We start from the raw sequence: 18,491 nt of genomic DNA on the forward strand, positions 1-18,491 counted from the left end.
GGCTGATGGATACTTCCGTAGGCTGGTGCTGTATCTGTATCATTACTCATCAGTGGCTGATGGATACTTCCGTAGGCTGGTGTTGTAACTGTATCATTACTCATCAGTGGCTGATGGATACTTCCGTAGGCTGGTGTTGTAACTATCATTACTCATCAGTGGCTGATGGATACTTCCGTAGGCTGGTGTTGTAACTATCATTACTCATCAGTGGCTGATGGATACTTCCGTAGGCTGGTGTTGTAGCTGTATCATTACTCATCAGTGGCTGATGGATACTTCTGTAGGCTGCTGTTGTAACTATCATTACTCATCAGTGGCTAATGGATACTTCTGTAGGCTGGTGTTGAACTGTATCATTACTCATCAGTGGCTGATGGATACTTCGGTAGCTTAGTGTTATAACTGTATTGTTACACATCAGTGGCTGATGGATACTTCCGTAGGCTGGTGGTGTAATTGTATTGTTACTCATCAGTGGCTGATGGATACTTCCATAGGTTGGTGTTGTAACTGTGTCATTACTCATCACTGGTAGATAGATATTTCCATAGTTTGGTGTTGTAACTGTATTGTTACCTATCAGTGGTTGGTACATATTTCCTTAGGTTGGTGCTGTAACTGTATTGTTACCTATCAGTGGTTGGTACATATTTCCTTAGGTTGGTGCTGTAGCTGTATGATGGCTGGTTTTTTACCTGTAATATTACTTGTAATGCTTACAAAACTATCTTTTAGTTTGTTAAATGTTTGGAGAAAAAAGAAAATTTTTAAATTTAACTATATATATATATATATGTTTGTACATAATAAAGACATTTTTAGATAATACTGGTTCTTTAGGAGTATTTAAGGTTTTATGTAAAAAGCAAACATGGAATTTGAGAAGTATCATTATGAACTGATCTGCATAAAAAAATCCAAATAATTAAGAATATTAACAAGGCTATCCAAAATAAATATAAATGTTATACTTACTAATAAGTAACTTGTTTAGTATTAAATCTTTTATTATCTTAAAATCATAAATAATATTCAATGTTAAACTGGTACAATTTATTTAAGCTTATCTATGGCCTTCAAAAAGTGGACGACTCTACATGTTTCAACATTACAACGTCATAGATAGGCCTAAATAAAATGTTTTTAACTGAGTACCAGTTTAACATTGAATATTATTTATGATTTTAACTTTATACACAAGTGCCAAAATACTATAACTTTTATTATCTCTTGAACATTTATATTTGATGGCAATATGTATTGCTTATAAGAGTGGTGGACAGAGTGTAGATTTCAATATATGATTTTACTATATCTTACTTCAGCTTGTATGAATATGTTAAGCACAGAAAGTGGCTGGAGTTTGTTGATCCTTCTTGCTGAAGTTTCTGTATAAAACATAGTGTTTGTCAGGTTTCTTTTTCTGCTACATCTATGCAGTCCTCACCTTATCTTTAAACTGTGGTATGGTTATATCTTCAGAATGAGTGGCTGATATTGTTCTTGAAAAGTTTTACTGAATCTTGTATCTTTTAATGCTGCAAGATTTGATGAAGAAAGTGCAGATGGAGGTCACAAACTTCTTGAACAGGTAATAGTTTAAAACAGTTACAAATCCTAAAGCACAAATTACCTTTAAAAGGTATAATAAACAGCACTTTCATTTAGCAAGAGTTTGTCATCGTACATTGGTATTTCACTGCATGCATGTTTATTTTATTAGATTAAATGTTCCTAAATAAGGTATACTTTCTAGTAGAAATAAATATATATAAATACTTCATCAGTTCTAACTAGGTTTACCCTTTTCTAGAAGGAAACAATACTTGTATTACATTTAAAACCTTGCCAAACAACCTAAAAGAAGTTACTTGTTTTATTAATTATATGATTGATGCAATACTGTATTTAATTAGCAGGTGGTTTTTTCAGGTATTTTCCTCTGTTTATTTATAAATTTGAAACTTTTGGTACTTGATGAAACTCTAAAATTACAGAATTGAAGAAAATGGAGAGAAATATTTCATTTATTACTACCAGTTTGTAAATATGAAATAAATTAAATTTTTGGAGGTTTTTTTAAATCGTTGCATTTGCATTTTTGAAAGTTTTTTATATTTACCTAAAATATATAGCTTTTATTATAATATTAATAAATGATTTAAACACTTGATAGCATTATTTTAACACATTCTTTTTGATTTTTCCTTATCTAGGTTAGAGTTTGAAACAAGGTGTAACTAAAACGAACAACACGAGTGTTTTTTGGCATCTCACTGAAGGTTATCTCTGATGGATTTTTATTACATTATAAAAACCCAAGTTTCACAGTATGCATGTTTTCCTGAGTTTAGAGTGACATCATTGACAATCATTGCACACTTTTAAAGTATCGCAAACAAAAGACTTGCTTTGTTTTTCACTGCATATTGTCCAGTACAAAATTTCTCTTTGAATCTAACATGCTTAACACCAATTTTTAGTTACCCTTCAGTATAAAAAATTAAGTAACCTTAATTTTCTACTGACGCTGTTACTTTCTTTAATATATGAATATTTGTATGAGGTGTTTGTTGTAAATAATATTGTGATTTATTCTTTGTTGCACTGTGGGAAATTAAATTATGCTGTTATAAAATTTTTATACATTTTATTATCTATTTTGATTTGTATTATTTTTGGATAGAGATGTATAAGTAACTACAATCCCAATATCAATTTCATGTTTGTTTTTGCATTGAATTATGTCATTTATTTTAGAAAGGTTAATAAGGTTTTACTTTTGAGAAGTTTCAATGTTGAGTAAATACAGTTGCAGACAAAAAGTATTGGCACCTTACACAAAATATAAGAAAACATGTGAAACACTAGTAATTAGTGAATATTAGCCCATGATTAATGTGACGAAGACAAGATTATACTATTTCTGGTGGTTTAACAAATAATCTTCATAAAAAAAAAGGTGAAATTCAAATATTTGTTCATGAAAAAAGTATTGGAACCTTTCTTTAAAAGCCTTTAAAACCTCAATAAGACTAATTTAAAAATAAATTGATTGATTGAAAACCATTACATAGTAGAAAGTTAGTAGTGAAAAATAGTTAATGACTGCCAACAACCATTGAAGAAGTTTTTGGTAATAGAGTATATAATGGTCAAGACAAAGGAGTTGTATTCTTGCTTGAGAAAAGCACTTCTCACAGACTTACAGTCAGAACAAATTAAACTGAAAATCTTGAAAGAATTGGGATGTCCAAAGAAAATTATGGGCACAACTGATAGTAGAATCATCTGTCCAGAGTTGCATGCCTATAGAACTTACTGCAAACCACTTATAAAACCATCTAAAATTTTGTAAGACATACAAACAGGCAACTAAAGCTGGTCTGGTGAGACAAAAATAGAAATTTTTCTCAAAAATGGCCAACAATATAATTGGAGAAAAAAAAGGAAAACCTTCAATGAAGAACACCTACAGTTAAAAATAGAATGATGCTGTCTGTTCATAGGCTGATTGGTAGTAGGTTTATCTCCCAACACAACAGTGACCCAAAGCATACAGCTAAGTCAGTTCTAGAATTCTTGAAGAAATTGAACATGAAAGTGCTGGATTAGCCTTCACAATCACCAGATCTCAATCCAACAGAAATACTTTGGACTAATCTGATAAAAAAAAAGCTGTAGCCAAGCATTGTGTGTCCAATCAGTCTGAGCTGAAGGACATATATAAGATTGGAGGCTCCAATTTCTTCAACAAAATTTAATGATATATACTGTAAATGTGTGAAAGCTGTTATAAATACAAAAGAAGGAAACATGAAACAGAAGTGGCAGTACTTTTATCTTGAATACCTTAAATGAAGGTTGTTTTTTGATAGAGATTATTTTTTTTTAATTTCTATAAAATGTGTATTTTACATATTTGTTTTAATAAAAATGATTAAGGCTTATCCTTAATTTCTTACCTTCACATATGGTGTAATAAGCCAATACTTTTATCTACTACTGTACATTTTTACATTATAGTGTATCATTACATTTACTGGTGATAGTACTTATGTCTATATGTTACTTAATATTCATTTATGAGTAAAACTTTGTAAGTTGTTTGCTGTTAAAGTGAGATCATTGAAAAGTTTAGGGTTATTGTGGAGAAGAATGTGTTATTCATTAAGTAATATGGCATTTATGTGGGTTTTTGTTATATAGATATGCGTATCAGAGTTTCTTTCAACATTTCATGGGTTATAGTTTTGGCTTAAAGCATATGCATGCTTGAAAAGCATTTAAATTTTATTCTTCAAAATATTATCAACCTTGTACATACTGCTTTAACAGAACTATAGCTGGAAAGTAAAATAAATTGGGAATAAGTATATGTTCTATTCAGATAGTATGTGTTGCTGGTAAATAAACTAAACAAACGTGTTTATACATGAATTATTTCCCAGAATATCAATTAATTTATATACAGAAAGATTAGCTGATTTCTTAACTTGATGTTATCATATATTGATGAATTGTTATGCTACATAGAAAATCTTAGCTCAAAATGTTGTAGACACCAAGTTTATTTTTATGACATATTGTGTAGCTTTTGTTTTTATTTTCACATACTGTTAGCTTGTTGATAGTGTCTAATATGTACAGTGTCAGTCTTCTTTAGTATTTATGTAAAATCGTGGCAGTCAAATACTAATTACTAACAAATTTTTAATCCTACAGAGAAGTCCTCACAAGGACTGTTGGCTATAATTTGATCGTTGGTCGTTTTGGTGAAGAGTCTGGTGTGTTGTCCACTTCATTTGTAGTTCCCCCCTTTAGAACTTAAATCAGTTAATTACTTGAATGTTTTCAAGGGAGATATTCAGGTTTTGTTATAGGTTGTGTTAGGTGGTTGTAGAAGGTTTCTTTTATATTTGTTTTACTAATTTGTGGCTCATATCCCATAATTTATTTATTATTCCAATTTATCTTATGGTCTTCTCTGGCATGAATGCTATTTCAGATAAATCAGTAGTACTAAGTCTTGTATGTCCATTATACTCCTTAATTCTAACTTTGTTTGTTGTATTGTTTCTTTAATATATTAGAGTACAAAAATCACAATGGTTGTTGCACATGGTGTTTTTTTGTCTTTGTTGGGTCTTTATGTGGCTCGGTATCTGTTCTAATTGTGATTATATTATATGTGGTTTCTGAGTACTGTTCTTAATTTATGTTACTTACATATCCTCTTTTTGTTTTCAGAGAAACCTCTGACATGGGGGAATATAGTTGAATGTCTGTAATTTTCTTCTTCTTTATCAACTGTTTTGGATGTCCATTGTTAAGGAGGGTTATTATGATGTATTTCTCTTCCATCTCATTAACTTCTTTGGTATTACAGATCTTGTTCATTCTGGAAACTAGGGCTTAGCTGTGATTTATAGTGACTTCCTAGTGTTTATATTCATCATTCACTAGGATATAGCTATGACTTATAATGTTCACTAGGACTTGCTATGACTTATACTGTTCACTAGGACTTAGCTATGACTTGTACTGTTCACTAGGACTTGGCTATGACTTATAAAGTGTCTTCCTAGTGTTTATATTCATCGTTCACTAGGGCTTAGCTATGACATAAACTGTACACTAGGATGTAGCTTTGATTTATACTGTATCTTCCTAGCATTTATATCCACTGTACACTGGACTTAGCTATGATTTATTTTGTATCCTCCTAGAGTTTCTATTCACTGTACACTCAGACATAGCATTGGTTTACACTGTACACTAGGACTTAACTGTGATTTAAACTGTACACCAGCTCTTAGCTATGGATTATACTGTACACTAGGACTTAGCTGTGATTTATAAAGTATCTACTGAATAATACTGTCTTGAAGCTAGTATTAATAATGCATACTATGTCTTAGTATTGAAAGTATGTACAAGGTTGTAATTAGTGCTGATATTGTGCACTAGGTCCTAACTAGTGTTAGGATTGTGTATGTATTATGTAATTGTTCTGTGTTATTACATATGTGATATTCTTGTGGTTCATGCTGTTATTAGATTGTAGTTTAATTTTTGTTGAAGTGTCTTTATTAAATCATTTGTAGTATTAAATCATATTAGTATTTCAGGTGGTTATATCTTATTTAATCATATTTAGATAGTGTGTTCTTAGTAGAGAGACAAAATTTTATATTTAAATTTCACAAATATGGCTAATTTGTTATAGTGTAGCCAATTGATACATACTATACACCTGTTCATACTATTTCTAATAGGCCATCTTCTTATAATAAAGATTTAAGTTTTCTCTCATTACTTCCTGTCAGTTTAGGTAGTTAAATGTGTTCTAATTAAATTGTTCATTTAAGAAGTGCAGAAATGTAATGCATATTACTGTATCGATTGGAATGTAAGAACAACCATTTCTTTCTCTTAAGCCTAACAAAAATATAATGTTTATATACCCAGTTCAATGGAAGGAATAGTCTCATACATCTGGTTTTTAATGATTCCTTTTTCTTCACAGTTAGTTCCACAAAGCCAAATTAGTTTAAATATCTTGAGGTAGCATTAACTTTGGTGTTTTACATAAAGCTGAGTTAAGTGTGGTAAAATACAGTTTTTTGTAAGTCTCAAATTTAAAGTGATAACTATTCAATTAGAGATGTAAAGTTAAACTTTCAAAAAAGGTGCTTACAGAAATCAGTGCTGTGAAACTGTATTGATATATCCTTATGCCCCCTTGTTACAGTTTTTTTTTAAGTATATAACTTCCAGCTAAAGCTCTGCTTCTGCATTAGTTAACTGTGATGAGATAAGTGCTCCAGTGAATAAAGCTGTTTAGAGGTAATTTTTAATTGAAGAGTAAGAGTCACAATCTTTGTATCAACTTTTAATTCAAAGCTAACATTTGTCAGACTATCATTTGAATATCCAATAATTAATTTCAATATTTAGAAACAACTTTAAAAGAAAAAGAATTTTAGCAACTGAAAATAAACAATACACAAATAGAAAACTACAAAAATTATCACGTGTATTTATTAGTGTTTTAAGCTACTTAAAAGAATTTTAATGATACCCCATGTTGAAAAGGAATAAAAAGTCCACATTATGGATGCATAGAAAATGACCTTCATTGTTAAGAAATGCAGGTTGGACCTTAGTAAACTCCTGATAAAGGAAAAAAAGTTCCAAATAACACAACCTTCATGATTAAACTGTATTTACATGATCACCAAAGTAGTCTAACGTTACTAATGTTTGTAAAGTGTCCCCACAATTGATCCATGTGGAAAAGTCATATGTTAACAAAACAACAGAAATAATATCATGATTTGGGGTGTTAACTATGGCCCATCCTGTACATCACTTAATTATTCAATTATGTCTAAGTTTTTATGTGGATGAGAGATTTCCATATTGGACATGGAAGTATGGTTTGGCAGTTTTGAGCAGAATGGAACTGAAACAGAAAAAAATTAACAAAATATTAGAAAATATTTGGACTTGTTTCATATTTGAGTTATCATTTAAATCTCATCACATGCCTGTGACTTTTGTCATATGCCTACTAATCATGCATGTGTTGGTAAAAATTTGTTTGTTAATTCTTGGAAGTTTCAGTACTGGCAAAATTTTCTGCTCTCACTTATGCATTTATTAATGAACTTGCAACCAAGATTGTTCACCCTTTTCATAAGTTTTGGTAACAAGTTCAGAACTTATATTTGAAGTCTATAATGTTAAAAAATGTAATATATTTTAATTTGTTCAGTTATATTAACACCTAATCGTATAGTAAAATATGTCTTGAAATCTAGAGAGTGATTTAGCTACCAGTTTAAAAAGGATTAAATTAAATTCTTCACTGTATTCCATTGGTTCTCATTCAATTAACTGAAAATGAAATGCAGGTTTTTCCGTACTTATGTTTTTTATTGAATTGTCTTTTAGTTTGTTTTAAAAATATTCAGTTTGCTGTGAGAAGAACTGAATGGATTATAGTAGTTGTTATTGTTTTAAATTGATTGTGAATTGTTGACATGTTTTGCAACATGTAATTCGTCCAGTAATCCACCCAGGTGATTCGTCCATGAAATTTTGTAGTTTTGTTTATATATTGAGTTTTTATTACTTTTAAAGTACTTCAAGCAAATAACTTTTGCCATAGTTATAGCTACATAATCTTGTATTACAATTATTACCTTCAGTAAATCTCTGTCCATATGTTCTTTCTCATAAGATATTGGTTTCAAAAATTAAAATAAGTTTATTATCTTAATTCCATCCAAACAAGAGAATTGATATTTTTGTGTATCTTCTTCAATTATTGATCTTCATATGCTTGCTCTGTTGTGGTATTGAGGGATAAAGTTAATGATTGGAGCTAACTTTGCTCGTAATAAACAACACAATTTACAAATAGACAAAAGAAAAAAGTAAATATTCATAAATAGTTTAGAGCGAAACATGTCTTTCATAGTGGTGTCCATTTGAATAGTGGCAAAATTACAACCACAATATCACACTTGAAAGCTAATTAAGCACTTCATTTGGAATGAGATTATAAATTACTACAGTGGCCTGTAAGTGGTACTGTTCATTTAAGATATTTTGCCATTAGATACGTGCCATCTGTGTATTCTGGAAAACCATTTTATCTTTTAATTATTCTGCTGTAACAGTGATTAATTCTTATGTTCAATATGCACAGAGAAATAAGGTAGTTTGGAGGTGTTTGTATAACAGTAGTGTATAATAACGAAAGTTTCTGTTGTATAGATAGTGTATAAACTGATTCTACAAACAAGATTATGTCAAAACTAATACGAGTTATCCAAGCATTTACTCTTCTACGATCAGATTTTCAAACTGTGTAAAAGATTTAAAGAATAAAGGCAATTTTAAGCTCTAAAAAAGTTGCAATGTTTTTTTAAACCTCAAATACGTGGATAAAAATATAATACCTGTAATTTTATTTTTATTTGGAATTTATTGTAAACTTTAATAATACCACCTTCTTTTCTCAAGAGAAATTAAGTTGAGAGATTTTATCTATAAATTAACCCATCTCTGGAATCCTTCTATGAAACATTTCAAGTAAGTCGTTTCTTAGGTAAGAACAAAACTATACACAGTATTCTAAGTGAGGCCTAACTAGTGATTTGTACAGAGAGAAATATGCATCTCCTGACTTGTAAATAATATGTCTATACATAAACCCTAAAATTTTATTAGCTTTACTACTGGCAAGAGAGTTTTGCTTCGATGGCTTGATGCTTGTCTTCAGTCGTACTGTTGAATGGGTTCTTACCGATATTAATCGCTTGATCCAAATTATGACAACACAAATGCATTACCTTGCATTTATTGTAATTAAAGGTAATTTACCAAATATTTGTCTAACTTACCAATTGATCTAAGTCATTCTGTAGTACCTAAACGTCTTCAATACAGCTAAAAATGTCCAAGAGTTTAATTTCATCAGTAAACTTTACTATTTATTCTCCTATCAATATCATTAATTATAAATAAGAGCAAAGGTCAAACACGAACTCATGACACACCAAACTAGTAACAAGGATCCAATTTAACTAGATACCGTCAATAACAACCTTTTGATTTCTCCCAACGTTGCAATTAACTATTTTTACTCCAACCCCTAATGATGTGATTTTTTTTAAAATAGTCATTTGTGTGGCGTCTTATCAAAAAGCTTTGAAAATCTAAGTAGACCAAACCTACACTCTTTCCTTCTTCCAGGTAACAAATAATGTCCTGGATAAAATCTAACAAAGTAGTAAGACATGGTCCCTTTAGTGAATCCATGTTGGCTTTCATTTATAATACTTCACTAATTAGTTTTGTATATAGAATTTTTCGCAATACAGAAGTAAGACTGTAATTTGACAACTCTTATCGCCCCCCCCCCCTGAAAAATTAGTGTAATATAAGCAACTCTCCAACCATCGAGCGCCTGCCCATTCTCCATTTGCCTATTAAACGTGAAAGATAGGGGCTTTTATATCTGATCCCCATTAAAACCCAGGGGAAACCTCTTACTCTGGTGCTTTATCTTCCAATCATGGAGACGTTATAATGTGGCGGCCAATACCGCAACTGGTTGTTAAAGAATATCCCAAGAATTGGTGGTGTTGGCTGGCTGCCTTCTCTGTAGTCTATCATTTTAAGTTCTATTGGGGGAGAAGAAAAAATGGCAGTTTCTGTGAGACACTTTTAGTGGGGTGTATTAGCACATACAGTGAAACCTCGTTAATCCTCACACATTTCTAGTGAATAAATCTGTCTAATCAGTCACTTTGAATAGAAGAGACATATAGTAATAGCATGCATCAACGATCAGTAAGTGTAAAGGTTCAAATTAATCAGCTGACAGCGGTTGTAAGCTTTTAATGATCTCATTATGCCAGCATTCACAGGCTGTATCACGGACGTGGTTTTTGTGGTACAGTGCTACATTAGACAACTCTTGTTAGCATTCCCAGTCTATAACTGACGTGGTTTTTGTGGTACAGTGTTATATTAGACAGCTCTTGCCCGTATTCACAGGCTGAATCTCCACACGATGTCGGACATGATAAACAGCAGTCTATATAGACGTATTTCCAGTGACGTACACCATGTAATGTTTAATATAATTTTTACTCAAGTGTTAACATTGGGTACTTGTAACGATCCTACTGAGAAGTGAATCAAACTCACAAATTTAACGGCAATTTTTAATGGAGTCATGTGATGATAAAACAAATTTAAGGTTATTTTGCATCACTACCTATTGTAATTTTTCATAAATGTACTCTGCATATGTTTTTTAGACACCTGCATCAACAAGCAAAGCTGTAGTTATATTGTTTTCCCACCAACTATATACTATAACATATAAGGATAACAAGGGATCCGTTGGTCCATCTAGTTGTCCCATCCACTAAACTTAAAAACACTGAAAGCCAGCTATTATATTTAAATATTTATCAAGCTTTCCCTTAAATTTACTGTTTCCACCGCATCTGAAGGCAACCCATTCCAAAGGCTAATTACCCTGTTAAAAATATTACTTAGCTTAAGATAACTTCCTACCCTTTAAAAATTTATATTTGTGTCCCCTAGTCCTACTGATCTTATTATCAAGTACGAACACAGACGAGTAGTGACAAGGGATTGCGCCTATAGTTATTTTATTTTTTCCTCTTAACTTTTGTTATTCCAATCTGTATCTTAGATAGAAATTTTGTTTATTACAGGTAGTAGTTTATTAATTTAACAATATAATTCTTTCAACAATACATTTTACTACTAATATTCAAAAGCACACTGTAGAAATGCACGTTATAGATTCAAATATAATTCATTATTTTAACTAGTTGAAGCTACTGTCAGTTACGGTTTTTGTTTTAGTGCAATGTTCCTGAAAAAGCTGTAAAGCGAAACACTGAGTGTCCAGTTAAAGATGAATAACAAATTTGGTGTTATAAGATCGTGTATTACTAGTATTAATTTTTTTTTATACACCAGTATGCAGAAATCAAATAAACTTTCAATTGCCACCTACTGCTTAAAATGTACACTTCAAACCGGAAACTTCGTTGAGGAAGTTGTCAGTGACAGTACTCTTTACGTGGTTTATGTATTTGAGGTTGAGCTTTCGAACTACAACTTGAGTTTGCTGCTGTGTGTATTTTAGCATAGAATGGTATAGTATATTATTAGTAATTATTCTGGATTTCATCTTTAACCTGTAAGGGCTACTTAATTTTTTGAGATCCTAAACATAGTCTTACGGAACAAAATTAATGTAGGCAAAAGTTTGTAGTATTCTATCTCGGTGTCTGAATTGATTATGATATTTTGAGTAAAACTAAAAAAAAAAAAAAAAAAAAAAAAACCAATTCGAAGTTATTCTAACTTTTTATTTTTCTAATTTTTGTTATACCAATCAAATCTTACTTTACTGAACTGCTCCCAGTATTTCAATTTAGCAACCATATTTAAAAGTAATTTTAAATGCAGTAATTGGGCCTATTTGCTTTGCTCGTATTACTGTAGACTGTAGTGTATCACACTTGTAAGTTGTATTATTATAATATCAGTGACCAGTCGTAAATGAGAGTTAATTAAAATGATTTCATACATTAATTATACATTAGTTAAAGATTTAAGCTTTATATATACATTTCTTATTGGCTATTCATATTTTACTTACTTTATTTGTGTTTATTATTTTCAACATAATTAAGGACAAGAATCACTCTAAATTGTTTTGCTAGTTTTGACTTAAACACACCATGACAATCAGAAGATTCTCATGTTGAGAGTACATAGATGTCACACAGTTTATCTTCAGTACCTATGAAAGTTAAAATATTTCATTCAACTTGTAATTTGAAGTTTTGGGTGTGAAGTTTATTATTTATTTAAAATCAATACTTCATATAATAAAACTTGCCAGCTATATGTTACTATTTTAAGACTGAATAAGGGTGAATATTGGTACTTGACAAATAAGAACATTATTTTTTGAAATTACAAATAACTTGTAGAATTCAAAGTAGGTTTTTAATTTGATAGACAAGCAACTTGCACTTTTTCAGCATGACTATGTAAAAGAAAAAGAAATACAGTTTAAAATTAATCCATCATATTGCTCAATCTGATGTATCTGTACTCAGCTCAGAAACATTAGATCCAGCTTCTACAGCTACTGTAGTGTTTCTTTTAACACAGTTTATCTAGGTTTAATCTTGTTTGTTTGTTTTATAGGCTCGTTACTTCAGGGAACAGGATATTGATGGTAAGCTTTTTTGTTGTGATTTTTTTTCCTTGTGAATAAGACAGAATTAAACACAACTGTAAGATAATTGCACTGTTACAGAAAATAAAAACTTTAATTAATATCCTCTTTTTGATTATTTAATTAAAATAAATGAAATAATTTATTCCCACTCTCTTCCAGAATTTCGTGATTGTTTTTATCTCAATGCCCGCAGTGGTCAGATACGTAATTTAGATGAGCTTACTCTTATAATGAGGTCACTTGGGATGAACCCAACTATTACAGAACTGAAGAAATATTTTAAAGACAAAGGTATTTCAAAAATTTTGCGTATGTAGTTTCAAACAGACACATTTGTAAGTTGAAAACAGTGGTAATAATCTATGTTTTTGGTTTTTCTAAAAAATCCAGCATAAATACATTTTTTAACCATTATGTGTTTGTTTTATTTACCAAGATTTAAAAAAAAATATTGTAAGTTTGTTAGTTGTACCCTCATTAGAGCAGTAAATGCCTTGTAAGCATTTCAAACATTGGTAAAACCATTATTGGTAAAACCTGTCAATAAAAGATTGGATTGGTATAGAGCACAACTGCAACTTGTGTTAGGTACCTTTTCTAAATTAGCCATTGTTAACAGCTAAAAATATTTGTTAACAGTGAGGGTACCAGACTGACAAAACAATGCATTCTAATTGTTTATAAGTAGAAATGTAAGAAATCTATATTTGATTAGCTGTGCTGATTGCAAAGTTCATTTTTAGTTTCTCTCTAAGTACATAGCTTGCTCTAATTATAACTTAATATTAATCACTGTTATATTGTTAAACTTGCAGTGTTAACATATTAAATACAGAGTGCTAGACACTTTGACAGAGCATGCATTTCTGATAGTTTTAATATTTGTTCTTATTATTAAGTTAGAACATTGCACTGTTGTTCTTGTGACTAAAATTTTGAGAGAATTTCTACCAGTAATTTAGTGTCTTTTTAGCTTTTATTTTATACTTTTTACAGAAAAAACTGTGAAACGTACAAGCTATTTGTGACATATGTACATGCTTTTAAATATATATGTTACCATAGAGCTTATCATTGTAATAATTTATCTTTCTTTTTTGTTTGCATAATTTCTGTAGTCTCTTCACTTTGCTTATGCTAGAATCAAACTATACCTGTAGTAAAGCAAACTTGTGTTAAGATAATCAATAATAAGGAAAGTAAAATCTTTTGTGTACTTGTTATCACAATGTTGAGTGTAAATGTATGTTTATATCAGTGAAGGAAAATGTTATCACAGAGAGTGGTTTCAATGTACTTTATACAATGTTGGTTGCAGCTTTAGATGCTGCACAATGAAATTTTAATCAAAATCTTTGTATATATGTTATTATTATAGGAAAGCTGTATGTATGTTATTACTGTCAAAGAGTTATAAATATATGTATGTTTTTTTTTTACATTTGTTTTAGGTGGAAAGATTTCATTTGCTGATTTTTTGGATATTATGCACACGCACACAAAGAAAGAGAATGTTCCGGAAGAAATAATGAAAGCATTTAGGGCCACTGATAAAGGAAAAAGTGGACAGGTTTCTGCTCGAGAACTGCGACGTATTCTTGTTAACTGGGGGGAGAAACTGAGCTCTAAAGAAGGTATGGTAAACTTGAATTAAAAAAAAGATTTAAGTTGGTTAGTAATGTCATTGGCTTGATCATTGTATGTATGTGTGTGTGTGTGTAATGAAATGTTCAAGAAGGGTGTTCTTCATGACAGTTCTGGTTTGATTATGAACTTTGGCCCTGCAGTAGTTTTTCTTCTATAGGAGGCACAGAGATCAATATTGTCTGCTTCCTCTTTACACACTTTCCAGAGTCCATCAAATGTTTGAGATAAGACTTCCAAGGGCCCATTTGAACAACCCCAAACCACAAAAGTCCATAGTGGATATTGGTATAGCTTGCATGCTGTTGAGGAACTGGTACATTAATTTGGACAGGTGGCTGGATTTTTTGTTTTGACAAAAATCTATTACTGGCATCCAATCCTTACAAAGGTGTTTTCTCATTGTGTAATGGTGTCAGCATAATAGGCTGATAGTATGCAGAGTTAACCTTATTTTTCTCAACTCTCCTGATGTTTAATGTAATATTATAGCTGTAATTTGCAACCACCACAAATTTTGTGGGAAAAATTTAACAATGTAATGTAGCATTTTTATTAATTGCTGTATTATTAGCAGACAGTGAATTTTTGAATCATCAGCAAGACAATAATATATTGACTGTACTTTGTTGGAGACACTTAAGTGGATTTGCACTTGATTGAATGTAATGACATATTTTTGTTTGTCACATGCCAGATACCACTTATATAGCTTTTGGGAGGAACTTGTAAACATGTCTGTTTTGTCATTTTTGTAGACCTAGATTATTTACAGTTCCAACTTAAGCTGCAATGGACTACTGTGTTTTTAGGTTATATCCAGGACTTAACTTTTTATACTTCTTTTGGTGTGTAACTGGTAGCCAGCTGTGGAGTAGTCTATTTTCTTCCCTGCTGGAATCACACCTTTTGTTTTATAGATATGGCTCAACAGTAGATATTCCTTTCTTTAAAAACCTTAAATTTTATCTTGCAGGCTTTCATCTTCACAGAATTGGAGACCTTTGCATTGGAATGTCCTGTAATATAACAATTCAAGAAAAGTTAAATTTTAAGCAAATTGTATTTGCATTTTAGTGATCCCCAACAGAGGCTGTGGGTTCGTTCCTGGTATTGAAAAGTTGCTATATCAGACTATTTTAAATTCTAAACTTGAGTATTGGAAGGATTATGTGACAGTATCTTTTTAAGTCTTTCAAACATTTGTGTATTCTTGTAATTTGAAATAGTAATATTTATCAAAACTGTAATGTGTTTCAGTAAGGATAAAAATATTTTACATGTGTTGTTTCTTTATGTTATTAAGTTTCTTGTGGTTGTTTCGGTTATCAGGTAAGCAAGAGATTTTACTTAACTCACTTCTGTATTAAAGCTGATATTTGTACAAATTTAAATTTTAACTTAGTCACTTCTCTACTGCAGCTGGTATTTGTACAAATTTACATTTTAACTTTGTCATTTCTATATTGCAGATGGTATTTGTACAAACTTACATTTTAACTTAGTAATTTCTCTACTGCAGCTGGTATTTGTACAAACTTACATTTTAACTTAGTCATTTCTATATTGCAGATGGTATTTGTACAAACTTACAATTTAACTCAGTCACTTCTGTATTAGAGCTGGTGTATTGTTTTTGGTGTTATCTGTACTTTTCCATGACAAATGTGTGTATATTTTATAGTGGACCGCATCTTCAGGGAAGCCAATATATCTCCAAATGGGTATGTCAGATATGAAGATTTTGTTCGTGTTGTTTGTGCTCCAGTACCAGATTATTACTAATTTCTTGTGTATTTAAAGACTTGCATGTAAAAAATTTATCATGTTCAAAATTTTGTTTATCAAGAATTAATTTATGGTTTTATGTGGTTGTGGAAAACTGTGATTTTCTTCTATTATGATTAATGAAAGAAAAATAAATCTTGATTTTGAATATTTTTTTTAAGTATTTAATATATTTTTAATTGAAAGATCTGTTTAATATAAATATTTTTATACTGAGTTTATTAACAAAAGAAAACCAATATTAATAATGATGTCTGCCTCACTGCATTTCTTTCAGTGTAAATTTGATGTGATTTATGCATTTAATAATTTGTCTGATGTTTTGTCAAACTTTTATATAGTGTTCATATTTCAAAATATTGATGAACAAATATGTATGTATTTTTGGGATAAATCAATAAATAATGAAAGCATGTTATATATTTTGTGTGTGTGTGTGTGTGTTTTGATGGTGCAAGTAGAAGTTTTGAGATATCCTTTATCTAAACTGTTGATATTACACTACAGTTTAGATAAAAGACAACTTAAAAGCTACTGATATTACATTGTTGCATTTAAGTTCTCCTTTATCTAAACTGTAGTGTCATATCAGTAGCTTTTAAGTTGTCTTTTATCTAAACTGTAGTTTAATATCACTGGTTGCTTTTCAGTTGTCCTTTATCTAAACTGTAGTAAAGGACAACTGAAAAGCAACCGGTGATATTGCACTACAGTTTAGATAAAGGACAACTTAAAAGCAACTGGTAATATTACACTACAGTTGAGATAAAGGACAACTTAAAAGCAACCGGTGATATTACACTACAGTTTAGATAAAAGACAACTTAAAAGCTACTGATATTACACTAAACTGTAGTGTAATATCACCGGTTGCTTTTCAGTTGTCTTTTATCTAAACTGTAGTGTAATATTACCAGTTGCTTTTAAGTTGTCCTTTATCTAAACTGTAGTGTAATATCATCAGTTGCTTTTAAGTTTCTTTTATCTAAACTGTAGTGTAATATCAGTAGCTTTTAAGTTGTCTTTTATCTATACTGTAGTGTAATATCACCGGTTGCTTTTAACTTGTCCTTTATCTAAACTGTAGTGTAATATCAGTAGCTTTAAAGTTCTCCTTTATCTAAACTGTAGTGTAATATCATCAGTTGCTCTTAACTTGTCCTTTATCTAAACTGTAGTGTAATATCAGTAGCTTTTAAGTTCTCCTTTATCTAAACTGTAGTGTAATATCACCGGTTGCTTTTAAGTTGTCCTTTATTTAAACTGAAGTGTAATATCAGTAGCTTTTAAGTTGTCTTTTATCTAAACTGTAGTGTAATATCACCGGTTGCTTTTAAGTTCTCCTTTATTTAAACTGAAGTGTAATATCATCTGTTGCTTTTAATAGTTCTCCTTTATCTATGTAATATATCACTAGTAGCTTTTAAGAATTATCCTTTATCTATACCATAGTTTATCACCAGTTGCTCAAATATCATATTAGCAGTTTTTTAAATATGAATAAAAATCAAAATATTACTTTAAAGTCACTGTGAGAATTTTAATAATGTACTAAGTAGTGAAGATAATATATTGCCAGAATTTAATATTATTGAGATTTTAAATTTGATATTCTTTAATACAAACAGACATTATTTGATTAATTTTTTCATAATTATAAGAATTTCCAAAATATGTGTTATAATTATTTTAATTGAAAGTAATTATATACAGTTTAACATAATTTGAAATCAACATAGAAATATGTTAGTAGAATATATGTGATTAGAGAAGATAAAAATTTTTAGTATTAGTTTACTTAAAAGTTGCCACTAGAAACAAAACCTTTAATAAAAGGTAAACAGGACTTTGTACAACAACAGGAAGGTGTCAGTTACCAAACTTTGATTATAACCTACACTTTAAAAAGTTTCTTCACCATTCAAGTTGCTTAACACTTACGATAAGTCATTGTCTGTTGGATAATTTTAATTAAGGCACTGTTTATTATATATTATTGAATTATATTTATGACGTTTCAACTTCGTGGATATACAGTTTACAAATTCATAAACAAGAGATGAATGAAATGGAACGAAACTGTTAAATATCTAAAGACCATTTCTCCAGCCAGTCATTAGTTATATGGGCATCATCCAAAAGTGTCATTCAGTTGAACCAAACGGTAAGGCTGATGAATATTTCCGAGAACAAGTTAATATTTTCTTATCTGTGTTACTCTGCCTCCCCAATGGCATAG

At 30.3% G+C, this 18,491-nt stretch overlaps 2 protein-coding genes across 5 annotated transcripts in view; both read left to right on the forward strand.

Moving 5' to 3' along the window:
• LOC106463955 overlaps window positions 1–8,290 on the forward strand; it is a 43,424-nt gene extending 35,134 nt beyond the window's left edge. For 3 of the 4 annotated variants that reach the window (XM_022391592.1, XM_022391593.1, XM_022391595.1), the window contains 2 exons: window positions 1,549–1,594; window positions 2,220–8,290. In XM_022391592.1, the coding sequence (XP_022247300.1) occupies window positions 1,549–1,594; window positions 2,220–2,231 (58 nt within the window). In that variant the 3' untranslated portion in view covers window positions 2,232–8,290. The remainder of the gene's footprint in view (window positions 1–1,548; window positions 1,595–2,219) is intronic. The other variant, XM_022391594.1, reaches the window with a different exon arrangement.
• A 3,326-nt stretch (window positions 8,291–11,616) lies between these two features.
• LOC106463958 (calmodulin-like) lies at window positions 11,617–16,420 on the forward strand. Its single transcript, XM_013924049.2, has 5 exons — window positions 11,617–11,719; window positions 12,787–12,817; window positions 12,980–13,111; window positions 14,272–14,454; window positions 16,149–16,420. The coding sequence occupies exons 1-5, from the start codon at window positions 11,717–11,719 to the stop codon at window positions 16,247–16,249; spliced, it is 450 nt and encodes a 149-aa protein (XP_013779503.1). The 5' UTR covers window positions 11,617–11,716; the 3' UTR covers window positions 16,250–16,420.
• Window positions 16,421–18,491: the final 2,071 nt, after the last annotated feature.

The sequence above is a fragment of the Limulus polyphemus genome, unplaced genomic scaffold, assembly GCF_000517525.1.
Source record: "Limulus polyphemus unplaced genomic scaffold, Limulus_polyphemus-2.1.2 Scaffold1529, whole genome shotgun sequence".
Lineage (NCBI taxonomy): Eukaryota > Metazoa > Arthropoda > Merostomata > Xiphosura > Limulidae > Limulus > Limulus polyphemus.

Bases quoted from the DNA above. Each gene is read 5' to 3' on its own strand.
- LOC106463958 (XM_013924049.2), top strand. The intron at 12,818-12,979 runs GTAAGCTTTTTT...ACTCTCTTCCAG, and splicing joins CAGGGAACAGGATATTGATG to AATTTCGTGATTGTTTTTAT. The intron at 13,112-14,271 runs GTATTTCAAAAA...CATTTGTTTTAG, and splicing joins GAAATATTTTAAAGACAAAG to GTGGAAAGATTTCATTTGCT.